The sequence below is a fragment of the Acanthopagrus latus genome, chromosome 2 (genome assembly GCF_904848185.1).
Source record: "Acanthopagrus latus isolate v.2019 chromosome 2, fAcaLat1.1, whole genome shotgun sequence".
Classification (NCBI taxonomy): Eukaryota; Metazoa; Chordata; class Actinopteri; order Spariformes; family Sparidae; genus Acanthopagrus; species Acanthopagrus latus.
Window position 1 is genome coordinate 20,702,052 of NC_051040.1, and position 18,688 is coordinate 20,720,739.

The window sequence follows — 18,688 nt, forward strand, 5'->3', positions numbered from 1 at the left end:
TACCCAAACATTCTTATAATCCTAAATGTAAACCAAGAATATTCATATTTTACCCTTCTCTTTATCTTTCAACAATATCCAAAGGCGCAGGCTCAAATTACTCCAAGCAAAGAGCCACAATAATGAGAATTCCAGCATCACATTAACAGCAGATGTTTCCTTTAAGAGGAAGTAAATTTCACCCATCCAGTCTCAGATATAGGTTTGAAAAGGTTTTAAAGAAACTGTTGTGAAAAAGTAGTAGTCTAGTGAGGAGACTTTTTTTCTAAGGTTAGAATTATCAGTCCAGACCTGCCAATTGTTCATGACTTCACTAAAGGAATGGGGCCAAATGTCTGCACCTGATCACACTGAAACATGAATAGATGTTATGAGCTCAGCTGAGCAGAGAGGTTCGTATGACACCAACCTGCCACCGGCGTAGACCTCAGCTGTGTCGAACAGGTTGACTCCACTCTCGTAAGCGATGGTCATTAGCTGCTCTGCAATCTGGCAAGAGGTCAGGACACACACACACACACACACACACACACACACACACACACACACACACACACACACACACGGTACAGTGAGGCCAGAGTGCAAAATATGTATTATCTTTTGTAAATCTTTTTAGGGACTTGTCCAGCCTATCAAGATAGTTTACAGCCATGAAAGTACCACAGATTCACATTTTATTAAAATAACAGTGCCCGTGCATTTCGACCTGAGGCCTTCTTCAGAGCTACCACGTCACTTAAATACAAGACAATCAAGCCAGTGACTTAAATCAACACAGCAAACAAAACAGACGGCACCAAAATAAGGTGCAAACTCTCTAAGAATGCTTTGAAAGTAACTCTGGACTTACCAGCTGTTATATTTTTGCTTAGTTTCTCTCTCTGGAAAGCACACTAACAAAACTTTCAACAGAACACAAATAATTTACAAGTAAATAAATAACTTTGATTGTGTTATTCAATTTACAGCACTACTTCAGTCTGCCAACTCCTGTGGAATGGATTATCGTGTGAGGGCCCAATATGTACCGCGTTGATATCTGACTTCTGGGCTCTGACCTCGTCAGTCCCCAAAAGGATACGCGAGTCAGCACAACAGGGATTAAGGAGCAACTGTAATAACTTCTCCTCACGACGGTCCACCAGAGCTGCTTGTCGGACAGTCATGGATTAGGTGTATTGTATAATGTTGACCTGCAATATAACATTTACGCCTACTTCCCACTCTGAGTTCTCGCTGCTAGTCCTCACAACTATTTCTGTCACTTTTCATTTGAACGTCTGAGTGCAACACAAGGGATGACTTACAGGAGAGACTGTCTAAAAATGTAAGCCCTTATGGACAACATATATAACAACAAAGCGCCTCTGCCCTCTCTACGGCCCTCATCTTTTCAATCCGCCTTCCAAAAAGACCTATACACAATTTTGATTTCCATCGTGGTCAGACCAAACGTCCTACAAGCTCCTTTTGACCCAGAACAACCCCACCCTTAGACCCCTAAAGTGTATGCTGGGCTGGCTTATGAAATTATACCTGAACAGCACTGCAGCAGCTGTGGCAGAGAGTGAGGCGAGCTGCAAGGCTTAAAAACAGCCCCCTATAGTAAAGGATGAGTTGGATACTGTATGTATGCTGCAGTACTCGACTCTATGTAGTGTGCGAGTATACTGCAGTGCACTTGAGTTGCCAGGCTGAACTCGCCTGCTCTTACTGTGTGGCTGTGAGTCTGTTGATGAACAGAGTTTATTGGGATCACAGTGTGACTTTCTTTGAAATATCCTCTATGATGTACAGTAGTGTCAACTCATTTCTGTTTAGTTATTAAGTGCTAATGCTTTACTTAAGTGTGCATGTGTGTGTGTGTGCGGCATGTGTGCAGATATTTGTTCATTTTCGCAGACATGGTGACCATAAATCATCAGACCGAGATCTAATTTCCTCGTTGTGAGTTTTATTACATGGGGACTTTAAGTGAATTTGCTATCAACTCCCTGTGGACTTACATGTGCATGAGTTGGTTTGTGTGTTTGTGTTTACATGTGTGCATGCAATCTGTTAGTCTGCCCTTGTGTATACGCCCGCAGTGTGAGCACTCTGTGTGTGTGTGTGTGTGTGTGTCTGTGTGTGTGTTTCACTGGTGGCAGACAGCGGAGGTGTTGTTTCTCAAAGAACATGATAATCTCTCCTCTGAGAATCTGTCTCAACCTTCCTCAACCTTCTTGGTGCAACCTGCACAAACAGTCCAAGCCGATGTATGATAATGATACAACAATAATAATTTTATCTATCTCTATTTTATTATTGTTTTTAAAGATGGACAAAATGAAAGGACAACTCATAAAGGAAAAAAGCAAGATGATAAAACCATGTACAACAAGGATCTATATCAATGTGAGGAACCAAAGGCAGAGAGAAGTGACGTAATGAATCAAATAAAATACAGAAAGTGTAAGTGATAACAAAAAGACTTTTTAAAAAGGCCAAGTATAAGAATAAAGGGATGACAAGTCGATAAAAACAGGTGATAAAAACTGATTTAAAATGTGATTTCAGCAGGACATAGATCCCATCTGAGCTCGAAGCCTGTTGCATAGTTTGGAGCCAAATCTGAACATGATCGGTAACATTTTAAATGTCCTATTTGCAAGAAAAGTCAATGAGTCTCATTCCCAGAGAGAGCTGGACATAACAAATAGGATATCTTAAAATCAATTTTAAACTTGATCCTGAGCAAGCGAACACACGTTTCAACTATTATGATATAAAATGATTTAAAACAATCTAACTCTAACTCAATTGGAAGATGTGCCAGATACCTCAACTCAGGGTGCCTGCCAGTGTCTTATATCAGTGCTGTGTTTTGTACATTTTAAATGTGTTAAACACCGTGAAACTGCTTGGCATCATTTTCATGAGTCCAGCAATTAATGTGGTGTTTAAAACTGAGTTGTAACTATGTGTTACAAGGATCTGTACCATATTGTATCAATGCTTCACTGAGCACAACAGTCTTTGCCTCGAAAAGTAATGGGAATTTAATGTTTTTCAGCTCAGTATAACACTACTATCTGCAGCAGTTTTCAGAACTTATTCATGTTTAAGACCTGCATCATTATCAGATGCAAATCCACTGCTTTCAAAGAAGGTTGAATAGACAGTGAGGGAGTGAAGTAAAGGACAGAGAGAACAGTGGCCACATTTCAAAATGGCTCATTCAGTCTGGATGGACAGTCATTAAACCAAACAGAGCAGAATGAAAAGACAGGGCTGGATAATGGAGGTTAAAGAAAGTAGGGGTCAGCTGAGGAGAGACAAATTTGGGAAAAGAGGGACGACAAAAAATGAACAGCGTGTTCTTCTTCTAACTGGTCTCTGTTGAGTGCGAAGGGGAAACAATCTCTGCTGGGGGCACTGGAGGGTGATTTTCAATAAAGTGAGGGAAGGGTGGGGTGAGAGATTTTCTGCAGAGGTAAGAGAATAGATGGAGGATTAAGACAAAGTTGGATGTGGATAAAAAAAGTAAGAAAGTGCTCGGATCAGTGAAAAATAGTTGGAATTAAAGAACACACACAATAGGTAATAGACTTTCTGCAGGAATATGCTGAAGACAGCTTGTACGTGTAGCCTACAGATGAAGAGTTGCAGAGGAGCAGACGGTCAGAACCGAGACGAGGGTGATCGAGTAAGTTTTTAAAGGGCGACTGTTTGGCCTTTGGTGATTGCTCACTCACAATGAGTCTCGTAAGACACTAAAAGGCCAGTCACTGTCACCAAGTGATCACAGTGACATTCACAAGGTCAGAAAGTTTGTTATGATGACAAAGCAGACCATTTCTGACTTCTGGCCATTTCAGATGAGCTTAACGTGACAAATGGCCTTCAAATGATGTGCTAATCTTTTTTTAAAGGGAAGACAAACTGCAGAGACAAGCCGTCTGCAACACACAGTCATATACACATGCGCATCTAGCCTCACCTTTAGAGAAACACTGAGTCACTGAAAAGTTGCAGGAATACATGGGTGGCTGAGCTTCAGGCACCTTTCTTTGTGTTTGTGTTTTTCTTCTTTTTTTTTTTTTTTTTCTCTGGGGCACAAAGGGTGCAGGAGATTTTGATTTCCATACATAGAACAGACAGACAGAAACATTTTCTCTCTCACAACCCTAGATTCAAGGCCATGGTAGCCTCCCACATACTACCCACACGGCCTTGAGATGATTTCATGACTGCGCTGCATCCTCCCAACCACACTCCCAACATCAAAGTTAACATCGACAAGAGACACTTTCTTCAAATTCACTTTATGATTTATGGGTCCACTTTTGGCCTTCTGGAATGAATAAGCAATGTTAACTTGCATCCCACCATCACTCTTGTGAGCTTTCTGTCTGGGAATGTGTTGCTGCCCAGACAAGACTGTGGTGGAACCAACCTGCCACCACTTTGATAAGACGTATTTTATTAGAGGTTCATAAGCTGTTACTAATGGCTTCATAAAAGGCACAGCTCTCCAGCATTTATTACTGCAGACCAGACAGCTTATTATCATGTGAGAAAGTGATTCATTCTAAAAGCTCTCACATCTGTTGTTCAGCATGTTAAAGGAAATGGTCCTAGGAAATAAATATATATATATACATATATGCTTTATTTCCTTTAATTGAATTAGATGAGTAGATGGCTACTGTACCAATCATACTCTGAATAATAACATAAGGCTGGAACCTGAAGGATAGCTTCACTTAGCTTAACACTGGAAGTAGAAGGAAAACAGCTAGCCTGGCTCTGTTGACAGCTACAAATACACAGACTGACACAAGCTCACTAACAAAACACATTGCATGTGGTCTGTGTCTGTGTGTGTAACTGGAAGCTGAAAACATAACAGAGCCGACCGTGGTTAGGAGTGCTGGCTCAGGTGTGAGTTGACCAATCAGAGCAGACTAGGTATTCAAGAAGGGGGCCCTTAAAGAGACAGGAGTGTTTTAGACAGAAGGTGGATTCAGTGCCGCAGCAAACTCATGCATTTTTTTGAGCATTAAATCATGTAAACCTATTCTAGCAGCAACCAAAATACAGAATTAGGAACCTGAAAATAAGCATAATACTTCTCTTTTAAATTGTACACACTAAGAAATGTAAAAACATGTTAGTAACTTTGGGCCTTGGTTGTCTGACAACATCGTAGTAACGTCAAGACTTTAAACAGTCACTGCACCCCACCACTGGTTGCCAAGTTACAGCATGAAACCCCCTTTGACATCAAACTCGTCTTTTTTACATTTCTGTGTGTGCACAGATATGATGTGTTAAACAATACAATTTGAAGAGAGTAAGGCTATCTGTCTCCCCCCTGTTTCATTATGAGTCATTATGCTCCATACTTAGCACAGAGACACAAGAGTGGTATTCTCATCCAGCCTTCAGCAAATGGGATTAAGCTTATTTCTCAAAACGTGTGTGTATTCCTTTTATAAGTTGTTTTTTTTTTAGTTTCTCTGCAGCCTATTGTAGTAAACCAGTTGTCCAACTTTCCATTTTAAGGGTCTGTTTAAAACTCATAAATCCACTGGTTGCAATTAATACACTTTTTACAAACATCCCTCATGAAAAATAATATAAAAGATGTGTTCAGTGTTTGTAGAAGCACAACTTCGTGCTTATTAGAGCAGCCCTCACACAGATCTCATGCCGTAACTGTGTTTGTGTGCCAGAGTTGTTGTGCATTTCTTAATGAGGGCAGGGACACTGAACTCTGCTGAGGACAAGTAGTATATTTAGGGTGCTTTTGATAACAGTGACATTAAACAGGGGGCAATCAGGACAGCAGAGGACATTTTAACCCAGCAGCGTCACATGTGTTGGCCGTGGTGGAATCGCTTAAGTTTGTATGTCCACTGAGACCCCTGCAGCACTGGCTTCTTCTTTTGTTAGTTTCAATGCCAATTGTGTGACTCTACTGGGAGCTCAAACATTATCTTCTGTCAACAATGTCATGTTTAGAAGAGTTTCGACGTGAGCCGACCAGCACCGCCCGCTTGAATCTCAGCTGTCGAATCCAAAGCCTGAAGTGTCTCAGTGATACCAGTGACATTGAACTGGGGACATTCATAACAATGGAGAGAAGACGGTGCTAAGCTTTGAGCGTACCATGTGAGTTGATGCACCAAGCCTTAAGGCAAGGAAAATAATGCTGTTACATAAGCTTAATGTCCCCTGAGGTGAGCTCTGTTCCCTTCTCCCTAAGTGTCACTGTAAAGTGTGTGTGTGTGTATCTGTGTGTGTGTGTTTGAGACGACCGAGGTCAAGACCCCAGCAGCAACATCAGAGCATGGTAAAGGGGTTTTAAGTATGCACATGTAATCATAATGTGTCCACCCTCAGTGTGCCCCTTTTCAGTATTATGTAGCATAAAATGTGAGTCAGTCCAAATGATCTGAATCATCTCACCCAAAGTCTTTGCAGAGGTTGTGACTAAAATGTTAAAAAATAAATCCACCCTCTTTCATTATACCAAGGAAGCAATAAAAGACTAAGCCCTCGTCCAATTAAGCTGGTAAGTATTAGAGCTCAAGGTAAAGTGTGACTCCACTGAGAGATACAGAAAGCTGCGTGTATAATTACTTTGTTGTTCCTTTCCATGACGCAAGTTTCTGATGTTTCAAAAGAGTCTGTGCCTCCTCTTTACAGAAAATTAATCATTTAAACCCAAAGACGGCTTCTGTTTTCTGAGCACATCATAAGAAATGTACTTTAGTTTTTCAGATTGACAGTGTGTCTAAACAGGAGGCGTAGCGTGAGCTGCCTGATAACAGAGCAGCAGCATCAGTCCTCCATCTGTGTGTCTACACTGGATGCGTTAAGGCTGTAGACTGTGGGTCATCCACATTTCGGCAGCAGTCAGAACCTAATAGACAATCACTGTACTTGTGCAATAGACTTGGCTAAATAAAGAAATATCTGTCAATAAAGTTGAGCTACTTTCTGTGTAGCCATGTAGTAATGCTACAGATAAAAAGGACAGATATGTGGCTCGCATCAATTAGCCCAAGTCATTTTTACTAGGGCATGTCAATTCAAGTCACAGGCTGTGTCAAGTCAGGTCGAGTCCTCAGGCAAGTCAAGTCACTTTTTCTCCCTACCCAAGAAACTTCAGTCTTAGTCCTTGACAGGATCAGGTGATAGTTTCTGTCAACTAATGATATTTATAAATGTATCAAACCTGTTCAAAACGTATAATAATGAATTAAATCACTTTATTATGATTTGCAGAAATACTATAATCAAACAAAAAAACTGCATACATTTTTCCTTAATTTCTTTAGGTGAAATTCTCATTTAATTTCTGTCAAGTCAAGTTGACTCGAAATGGAAAGACTCAAATGACGAGTGAGTCATCCACAGGTTGAGTTGCTTTGCTGGACATTTCCAAAGGTGACTCATTTTGGATTTGGCAAAATGTGGTGAGGTTTTTTTTTTTTTTTTTTTTTTTTGGGGGGGGGGTTGTTTTTTTGCAGTGGCATTTCAAAGGTATCAGCTGTTCATCAGTGTTTGAGTGCTGTGACATTTCCCTTAGGAGAGTCTGTCAGAAGAGTTGGAGTTGATTTGTATCAGTGAGTTTAGATCAAGGAAGACATTCCTTCCACAGGTAAGGTGAGACTATTTCATATACAGCACAGTCCACATCAAAGAACTGGAACAGTGCCCAGTTTGACACATCACTATGGAAGAGTATTAGAGCCAGGGGTTGAGGATAAAAATGAGAAGAGAAGGAATGGACTTCAAAATGAGAAAAAAAGTCGAAATGTTGTGAATACACTCAAGATTAAAGTCGACCTTTTAAGACTTCATGCTTTAGTGGCTGGTTGTTGACTTGAATTATGTTAAGATGTTAGTAACTTAATGATACTAATATGATACACATATCAATTCATATCAAGTATGGCATTACCCTTTACCATTACACTCCAAGGACGCAGCGATGGCAGAGACCGTAGGCTCGGGCAGCTCGCATTGCTGTCAGTTGCTCCCCTAAAAGGATTTGATGGACCGGAAGAGTTGACTTTATTCATTATTTTAACTTTTTTCTCAACATTACGACTTTTTCTTGCATAAAAGAAATAGTTTTCTCAACCCCTGGCCCAAATACTCTTCCGTTCATCACGATCTGTGGGCTGGAGACCAAATGTTTACAAGAAATGAAGTTTTTAGTGTCTTCCTGTATGTACTATATACGTTTTTCTGTACTTTTATCACAGTATCAAACATGTATCACAGTGTATTCTTCATGGGATAAAGGGTAATGACATAATGTACTAAGATCTAAGGAATACACTCAAACAATGGTAAACAGTACAACAAATCCACTGAGTCAATGTAGTTGAATCTCTACGCAAGATAAATCAAAGTGTTTCATACCTCGTCCGTTATCTGTCCCCCAAATGTCACCCATGTACCTAGAGGGAAGAGAGAGACATTTCATTGTTAGAAAACACTTCAGCTCTTTCTTTCAGTGTGTTGTCGAGTGTGTGTTTGTGTTTGACATCCTGAGGAAAACACGACTAATACCTGAGATGTGACACCACTCGGGGAAGGCTGTCAAGTTCCCAAGAGGAAAATATCAGCTTAGTACTGAGGGATCACCTCGCCAATATGAGCGCTGTCAGTCGTCACCAGTGCATATGTGGACGTCCTTGTGTCCGCTGTCCTTCCGTGATTATGTTTGCGTGTGTGTGCGTGCACTACATGCCTCTGAGTGTAAATGCAAACAATGCTGATAAGCAAGACAAAAAGGCTAAGCCAAGCCAACCAGAGGAAACACTCCATCCTTGGTGCATTCCCTCGCTGAATTATGCATGTTGCTTTGTTGTGGCACGAAATGTTTCCCATTCAGATTATGTTAAAACGTTTTTTGCTCTAAAACTGTCCTACTGTGCCAGACAGACAGAGAGAGGAACACCTTTTTTACATCACAAATGTCTAGTGTTTATGTGTGTTCTGGGAGTTTCAAGAAAATCTGGGCTGCCTGACAAGATATGAGACGGTCTGTGTTGCAATGTGTTTGGAATTTGGCAGGAGAGGACCAAACATTGTCACCACATTTTTCATTTGTCATCTGAGGTAAAGGGAAATTCCAAGTGATGTTATGAATTGCTCATGTACTTACAGTATGACAGTTTAAGTATGTACAGTAAAAACAGTGCGTTATAGTCAAGATACTGGAATCAAAGGGAGATACTAATATCAATATATGAGGGTAAAAAAAGAATCCTATATTAATATATCAGCCAATGTAATGAGAAATAAATACTTCCACTTAAACTGCTGATTCAGTTTCTTTTGCAGAATTTTTCCACTGCCACTTCAACTGCAACATCAACAGTTTCAGCATTTCAACATGTTAGCATGGAGCAAACGAAAACAGCCTGACAAAGTCATTTCCTTTCTTAGGTCAATATGATTGCTAATAAAGTTAGCACATATTAACCTGTCCTTTTACTGTTCAAATGTAATGATTCTGAGTGAAATGTAAGTAAAAAGACATTTTTTTTTTCTGTAATACTAAAATAACCATAATTAATAAATGGTAAATGTTTACATATATTAATCACCATGAATTGGTTCTAAATGCTATATTGTTTATCATGTTTATAAACATACAGCTGCTTAATAACTGGTGTATATATCATTTAATGCTTTCTTAAAGAGTTTCAGTTCGATGTAACTACTATATTTTGACACCAAGTTTTTATTTTCACTTTAAATGTATATTGGTTCCAAATATCGATTGCAAGTCTTTTTTTCATTAAATCCTTTCAGGCCAAATGACTGCTCTCTTCTCTGTGTTTCATCCCTGTGTTGAATCCTTCTCTCTGTCCATCTCTCACTCAACCCGTGCCCCAGTGCCGAACGAACAGACCGTTCCTCCTCTGACTCTGTCGACCTCCACCGCTCGACTGTCAGAAAACAACCGATGCACCTCAGAGACTGGAGACAATGAAACAGCACTTAACCATCTGCTCGTCTCAACAGTCGGGATGAACAATGAAGCTCATTACTCCATACATTGCAATACCATCAGCTCCCCCGAGGTTTAACTTACAGATGACACCCTGAGGATAAGCTGGATCTGTTGGTGCATAATGATAATCTTCATTATGATGCTGTGCTTCAACATGCCCCATCAGCAGAATCGTAATCGAATTTCTTCATCGTTGTGGGAGGGCGACAGTGATTACAGGTTGCTCTTATTAAATATACAAGATGTTTGTATGTTATTTGCTATCCACAAATGTATGCAAAACTAACAGCCATTTAAAACCACTGACATGCAAACTGAAAAACAATTTTCATCTCATTGAGTTCAAATGTTCTGCTGAGAAATCTTGGGTCCCGGCATTCATGTGGAACTGACACAGTCTTCATAGGTGTTTGGGTGGCTGGCACAAGTATACCCTCTGAGGGCAAGCAACAGCACTCCCCGCTGGCAGCGGCAAGCCCAGCAGGACAACGCACAGTGTGGCAAAAAACCTCTCAAGGAATGACCCTAGGAACATGACAAGCAGTTCAAGACATCCCCCTGGCCTCCGTATTCCACCGATCCCAACGTGATCGTGCACCCTCGAGATGTCCTGGAAAGATTTTAATTCGTGGCCCTAACCATGGATTGGTCTTGGCTCTCATCCGTTGAGGCATGGATACAGGACCTCTGGGGCTGTCCTTTCATGTCTGACACCAAGCGGTAGTGGCAGATCCTTTATGTCCTGTGGGTTGCGTGGTGGAAACGCTTGAGATTCAGCACATCGCACAGACGCTCGTTTGGATTGGGATCTTTGAATTTTGGCTTGCCATGGGAGCCAATGTGAACCACATTTGGAGTCGGTTCGAAATGTGATTCAAACCAGATTTCTATAGATGCACCTTGGATGTTCTGGTCGTATGGGATTTCAAACTGTCCTTTGTGTCACTCCCAATGCAACGGGCTAATGAGGTCAAATCCAGAAGTCACAGAAGTGCATCAGACCAGCTACAAGCAGACTAACACAGTCCGCTGAAATAAACTGTCTGCTCTGCGACTTGACAGAATGATTGTTTGGAGGGTGACGTAGCGTACGTAGTTACAGACACCTACTTAGTAACTGATGCCTCTCTTTGTCACCACAGCAACCAGTGCTGATAGGTTGGTGATGTCTGGGCACAAAAATCCGATCAGATCGCTCACAAACAACAGCCTGCCTTAAAGATCTTATTTGAGAACCAAATCTTGTATAACTGCAAACTGATCCGTGTGTGTGTGTGTGTGTGTGTGTGTGTGTGTGTGTGTGTGTGTGTGTGTGTGTGTGTGTGTGTGTGTGTGTGTTCAATCAGCCCTTTCAGCCGTCTCTAGTGTGGCGGAATTGTAATCACAGCTAACGACGTCCACTCGCAGCTTTGAGCTTTGTTCCTGAGCTGGAGGCTGACAGCATGAGACGAACACCCAGTGGAGCTCTAATGTCAAGGCCACCACTCTCATAGGCTCAAGTGACTTTTTTTCTGTTTGATGGAAATTAAGTCCCTGCGAGTGCTAAACAGATATTCCACTGCTGGCGGAAAGCGCTGGCAGTGGCATTTGGCGATGCCGTAAATCAAGAGTAAGTGTGATAACCTTGCTCTGCTTTTTGATTTCATATCTTGCCATTTAAAGTGACATTTCTGCCCTGTATTCACACATGTCAAAGCACTTCAACTGGGTGGCTTAAAGAGAGAAGACAAACTGACATGAGCCCAACAGCACAAGGCATAAAAACAGGACAGAAGGAGTAAAAGGGAGAGAAAATGGGGCAAATAAGGGATGTGAGAAATTAATGAGTTACCAAGTAGTAAATTTGGCAAGAGCTGTCATTTATGTTTTCAGCTTTGTGTGAACCCGATTCTTCACTCTTGAATCCGGTTCTGTGCCTGGCATCCTGATAGATGGCACACATTTAAATGAAATATTCCTCTCTGGTGTCTCAGTTTAACTGACCTCCTAACTCTCTTTCTCAGCATTTTTCGGCTCGTCTGCCTACAGATAGAAAGGCTGAGTCATAATTTTTCTGTTGGATTAATTTCCAGCTCCAATAAAGGGGCACAGTAAGTCTGCAGGCTGATAATGCTTGAGGAGTTTACAGTAGGTTTATCTGGATGAAACACAAGAAGGCAAATTATAATTTGGGTTAAATATAGAATACTACACCGTCATCATCTTCCAATAGATGCATTTAGCACTATTTAAGCATCTAAAATGCAGTTACCGATGGACTACATGGTGAGAAATCCTGTGAAATTGGACCTGGACATTTTGGTCATGAAGAAATGCAGTGTTCTAAAAAACAGACCACCAGAACGCCTCATTATCCTTTAACTGTATTTTTTGTCCAGGAATCTGTTTAAATCTCGTTTTGGGGAGGAAAAGTGCCATAAAGTTTTGTAAAAGGGTTCTTTTTTTTTGCTTTGACAGGATCTGAGCAAACTGGTATCACCAGTGTAAGACTTGAATGTCAAAGGTCCTGTATCGCACCTTACTGCATATATCCACACAAACACGAAGAAAAACTCTCTTTCCCTTTGCACCTATTTTCACTTCTGTTATATGCCCTCGTCTCCTGTACTGCCTCTTCAAGCTCTATTGATTTCCTCTAAACAATTCTACTTCAGTCGCCTTCGTCTGCACCGTTATAGCTATATCTGTTTCTGTCTGCTCTTTTCAGCTGCCGCATACAGGGGGCGGACAAAGCATTATAAACACTTAAAAATCGACACAGCATTTTCTTCCTTGCACGGATGACAAAAATAGTGGTTAGAGTGCGAATGAACAGACCATCACAAATGATCTCAAAGTTTCATTTTTTCACAACAGAAACTGAAAATCATATTCAATTCGGCAATTTCTAAAAGGCTTTTTGCATTTAATTGCGTCATATCTTAAATTTGTTCATACTGTGTGCATGCTTTGCAACTCGTAAAATGATTAACCACTACCGCTGGACTGATAAAATGATATGCAACACAGTGTATAACTCTAAATCTTAGGCAACGTTGATCCCTCTAGATTTCCACTTCAGCTACAGAGGAGAACAAGTCAAGGGGAGCACAACAAACAACTTGGATTTGTACTCTACTGAGGGTTAAAAAGAGTGGACAGTGAAAGGAGGCTGAAGCAAAGAGACAGGGACAAATGGTGAAGGTTGTCTGATCCCCTTAGTGTAGTGAGGACACGTAATGACATTAGGCTGCTGAACCACACAGCTGAAGATTTTAGAGGATGAGGTACAAAGCAGGAAACCGATGTGAGGAGAGCAGGTGCATAAGAAGTCAAGATAAAAGCAGTGTTCAGGATCACACATGAACACACAGACTTCTATTGTGTGTTCCAACTGCACTGTACCTGAACTTTGTGTAGTCGAGACATTCTGACATTTCTGAGTACACGGCCTAAGCTAACAGCACACTGTCTGGTTGAATATTTTCAGCAGTGTAGATTTCGAACATAGACAGTTTTATGAAAATTGATTGCGAATTAAAAATATGTTCCAAGGTTTTGTGTCTGTGGGGGTAGCTAATTGGCCAGCAGGTTAACAGCTTTGCTGGCTGACTTAAAGACCCCTCTTGCTCCTGGGCACACAGACCATATCTGTTTGAACATTTCTGTCACCTGCATCATGTTTATTCTGTACTAAAGTTAAGAGCTGCTTTTATAAAACGTTAAATTCAGTAGCCTTCCCTTCTGCTCCTTGTTAAAGTGCACCAACAGCAGCTGACAACATTCCTCAGCTCATCCTTGATCCTAATAGATTTTCCGCTTTTTTGTTTTGTTTTGTTTTTGTTTTTGAGTTTGCTTTAAAACAACAGTATGTAGAAATTGGCATTTTGCGTGATTTGTCACCCCAAACCATTTCTGAGTGCGACACTGCTGTTGTTAATACAAATCCCAGGCCTGTAACAGTTTGTCAGATGTAATGTAGGTGCAACTACATACAAAACTCTTTGCATCATAACAATGTTATGCACTGACAACTTGTACGTTGAAGTAAATACACTATATTGCCAAGAGTATTCACTCACCCATCCAAATAATTGAAATCAGGTGTTCCAATCACTTCCATGGCCACAAGTGTATAAAAGCAAGCACCTAGGCATGCAGACTGTTTCTACAAACATTTGTGAAAGAATGGGTTGCTCTCAGGAGCTCAGCATGGTACTGTGATAGGATGCCACCTGTGGAACAAGTCCAGTCATGAAATTTTCTTCGCTCCTAAATATTCCACAGTCAGCTGTCAGTGGTATTATAACAAAGTAGAAGCAACTGGGAACGACAGCAACTCAGCCACGAAGTGGTAGGCCATGTAAAATGACGGAGCGGGGTCAGCGGATGCTGAGGTGCATAGTGTGTAGAGGTCGCCAACTTTCTGAAGAGTCAAACGCTACAGACCTCCAAACTTCATGTTGCCTTCAGATTAGCTCAAGAACAGTGCGTAGAGAGCTTCATGGAATGGGTTTCCATGGCCAAGTAGCTGCATCCAAGCCATACATCAGCAAGTGCAGTGCATAGCATCGGATGCAGTGGTGTAAAGCACGCCGCCACTGGACTCTAGAGCAGTGAAGACGCATTCTCTGCAGTGACGAATCGCACTTCTCCACCTGGCAATCTGATGGACGAGTCTGGGTTTGGTGGTTGCCAGGAGAATGGTACTTGTCTGACTGCATTGTGCGTAAAGTTTGTTGGAGGGGGGATTATGGTGTGTGGTTGTTTTTCAGGAGCTGGGCTTGTCCCCTTAGTTCCAGTGAAAGGAACTCTGAATGCTTCAGCACACCAAGAGATGTTGGACAATTCCATGAATTGGGATGTCACTTAAGTTCATATGCGAGTCAAGGCAGGTGAGTGAATACATTTGGCAATACACTCTCACTGATGTTAGTTAGAAGTTAGTGCACAAACAAGTGATGGGGGGTCAGAGTGGCTGAGACAGAGACATCATTCACCTTATTACAAGACACTGTACCGTCAAAATTATAGTAAAATATCACTGGGAAATACTACATTGAGTGATGGACATAATGTTGATTTACATTTGTGGTTAGAAGTGTTGCTTGAGTATGTGTGAATAGTCTGCTAGTAAGAACATTCTCATCGTTTACGTTTCGTAGGCAATATGCAGTATATACTGAGTGAATATGTAGTAGGCAGTGCATTAGAATGTCATTTCTAACACAGCCAACAGGCATGTTGGTCCCCTTACTGACAACATGCAGCGGTCCATCCGGCCACTGTCATCAATACACTGCAGGATTGCAGGATTTTCTGATAGAGCCACTTTAAAAAATCATCAATCAACAGCACCACATCAGTGCAACAAGAGTAAGGACAAAATATGGACCTGGATGGTGTGTGGCATCTGTGTCTGCACGCAGAAGTGCTGATGGTTCAGATAACACTGATCACAAACTTCTGCATGCATTGTTTTGTTTTCCACCAATTAAAATGGCTTTGCTGCGCAAACACACAAACACCCTGTTTATTCCATTTCTACCACGCAATTAGCATCGTTGGAACCAGCGTGTGTGTTGACAGCACAGTGAATTCACAGCAGATCCCTCTGCAGTCAGTCTCCTTTTAGAGAATGAGGAGATAGTGAATTATCTGCAGCAGCAGGCTGCCTGTGCTGCCATCGATGACTTCACCAATCACTCTACTTATCAATTAATCCACTCTCCAGGAGGATTATAAATCTATTCAGTTTCAATTAACTGGTGAGAGGTTTTTACTTGGAAGGCAGAGAAGCTTGTCACACAGTATGTGACATTTTCACATGCATGGAAATTGAACTGATATCAAACTGAGTTTTGCTGGAATGTGAAAATAGCTTTTGTTATTGTTTGTGGAATGGAAATAGCTGATAATGAAATGTCAAGCAGAATTTAGCTATTAGACTGATATACAGAGATTGAATTTTAATAAGAATACAGTCAATTTTAGAGAGAATATGTCAGTCCTGCCGCCAGGAAAGAGAAGACGCAGTTCTGACTATATAATCAGAATCAGAAATACTTCATATTTCCACGATGGGAAACTGGGTTATGTTACAGTTGCTCCTTCTATAATAAAAATGTCACAGAGATATTATAAGAAGTAGAACATAAGACCCTAAAATCAAATATGAAAAAATATGTAGACTAAAGTAGACTAATACTTTAAGGTTATTGCTTTGTTTCAAATTTTACAATGTAAAGAAGAAGGCCTGTGTATTTTGTTAAACCAACATTATGCAGAAATTGGCATTTTGTTTGATTTGGCGCCCCCCCACAGTTTCTGAGTGCAACACCACTGTCGTAAATCCAATAACCAGGTCTGTAATAATGTTGCTTTAGGTATAATATAAAAACATCATCATCTGCAAATATCTGCAAACGTTTTTCAGTTTGACCTGCACGACAGACAGACAGTGTGTTTGTGTGTGTGTGCACGTACATATGTTTGATAGCCCTCTTGATCTTGCCTGAGCACCGAGCTAACCTTCATCAAACCTCTTTTAACCAAATAAGCTGCTCTTACCAACAGCTGGGAGCAAAACACCAGGGACAGAGGAAGGCAAGCAGATCAGTGAAGGAAGGAAGGAAGGAAGGAAGGAAGGAAGGAAGGAAGGAAGGAAGGAAGGAAGGAAGGAAGGAAGGAAGGAAGAAAGGAAGGAAGGAAGGAAGGAAGGAAGGAAGGAAGGAAGGAAGGAAGGAAGGAAAGAAAGAAAGAAAGAAAGAAAGAAAGAAAGAAAGAAAGAAAGAAAGAAAGAAAGAAAGAAAGAAAGAAAGAAAGAAAGAAAGAAAGAAAGAAAGAAAGAAAGAAAGAAAGAAAGAAAGAAAGAAAGAAAGAAAACAGAGGAAGGAAGAAAACATTGCGAGGGTGAGAGGGTTCATAGAGAGAGACAGAGCATGTGAGAGATAGAGACTGTCAGGATAACGGCAAAACTACCAAGGCAGGAGTCACATCTTTCCTCTTCATTTTTCCTGTTCACATCTCATCACCCCTCCCTCTCTCCCTCCCTCCGTCCGTCCGGTATGTGTGGAATACTAATTCATCTGTTCAGATTCTCCTCAGATTAACCCAGCACAGAGAGTCAGAACTTGTAAGAAAATGTTTCTTTAGATGCAGTGAGGCAGAAATGAATACAGCCATTAATTCCTCCGCTACACATATTTAATGTGTGTATATGAGTTATAAATACGAAGCGGAGAATAAATTCAGCATGCTGAACTATTTAACAGAGTGGACAGAGCCAAAGATCCTGCGCTCAATCAGAATTCAAATTTCAAATCGAGAGCAATATGTTAATAGACAGGGAAAGAAAACAGTGTAGACATGATCATTTCTTCAGATATAAAGTCAACTGGTGACTGACTCAAAAACTGTATCTACTGACTGAGTTACATAGAATATGTAGCAGTCTTCACATTGTGCGGCCTTTGAAAAACAAGAAGTAGTCGTAGAAATCAGGAATGAATGGCTTTTTAGTGCACAAAAACCGTAACGTAAGACTAAACTGGCCTTGCATACAAGGATTTAATCAAACACTCACCATCCCTGCCTTGCTCGTGTGCACTTCAGCAGTGTGGCTCTGCATCCTAAATGCTGTTGCAGAGTCAGCCAGTCGCTGCATGTCAAGGTCAATCTGCTACTTTACAGTTACATAACTTTTGGACATTTCATCTAAAAACACATTCTGGGCTCTGGCCAAGTTTGCCAGTTTCAAAGTTTTAAAAGCAGCCTCGGGTCTTGAGTGCTCGGTGCAGATGTAATCCAGTCAGCAAGCATAATACCACTCAAAATGACATTTTTAGGAATTCTGAATAAACAACTCCTCAAACTAAGGTCTCCCTTTAATGCAGTGTTTTGATGCAGAAACCAGACGTCAGCTTCCCTCGTATGGGAAGGCTGAGGGAAATCTGAACAATGAGAAATGTTGAATCTCTGTGAAAAAGAGGTCTTCAGCCGATTAAACCATTACGTAAATGAAGCCGGTGCTGGTGTTTCTCTCGGGGCGCCATCGCACCGTTCCAGATTGGCTCTTTAAAAAAAGTGAGACTCCTGTGACGGTTTCATCTCCTGATTATGCTTCCCACAGCCAGCGACAAATGGATACAAATGACTGAGTCGTGATTTAACATGATTGAGTGTGTGTTTTATTAATTTTTGTGTCTACTACGCTGTCATTCAGGAAAATGCGTTTGTGCGTGCTGTTGCATTTGCTCTAATATCACAGTTCTCATCCACAAACACAACACCTTCCTCTAACTCTTTGAAGTTAAACAGTGAAACACCATTTAGCACCCTGCTCTTTGCCCTCTCTCTTCCTCCTCTCCCCTGCCAGCATCATGTCTGCCCTGGGCGCAGCATGTGGCGGGCAGCTGGCATTATGCTGACCTTTTCTGCACCGCGCAGCTCAGCCAGCTTGATTCAGACCTCTCAGTCTACTGTGCACCACCTGGGGCAGCTGCGCTCAGAGACAACCTGGGAGCCAGACATTACACTGTGAAAAACTGAAGTTATAACATGGCACCAGAACACCTTTTTGGATATCATCTACCAAAAACAAAAGGGAAGGCCCTTGTGGTTCAACTTTCTGGTGCTGCACGACTGCATTCAGCCAGCTGAGTACCTTTTAGATAGAAATAT

General features: G+C 41.2%; 1 protein-coding gene across 4 annotated transcripts in view; it reads right to left on the bottom strand.

The window, feature by feature from the left end:
• kcnab1a (potassium voltage-gated channel, shaker-related subfamily, beta member 1 a) overlaps positions 1-18,688 on the bottom strand; it is a 103,722-nt gene that overhangs the window by 17,364 nt on the left and 67,670 nt on the right. For all 4 annotated transcript variants that reach the window (XR_005070339.1, XM_037072187.1, XM_037072164.1 and 1 more), the window contains exons 3-4: positions 8,425-8,462; positions 410-489 (exon numbers count right to left, since the gene is read on the bottom strand). Coding sequence is in view for 3 of the 4 variants with exons in the window: in XM_037072187.1 (XP_036928082.1) it covers positions 410-489; positions 8,425-8,462 (118 nt within the window). In the remaining variant the exon portion in view is untranslated. The remainder of the gene's footprint in view (positions 1-409; positions 490-8,424; positions 8,463-18,688) is intronic.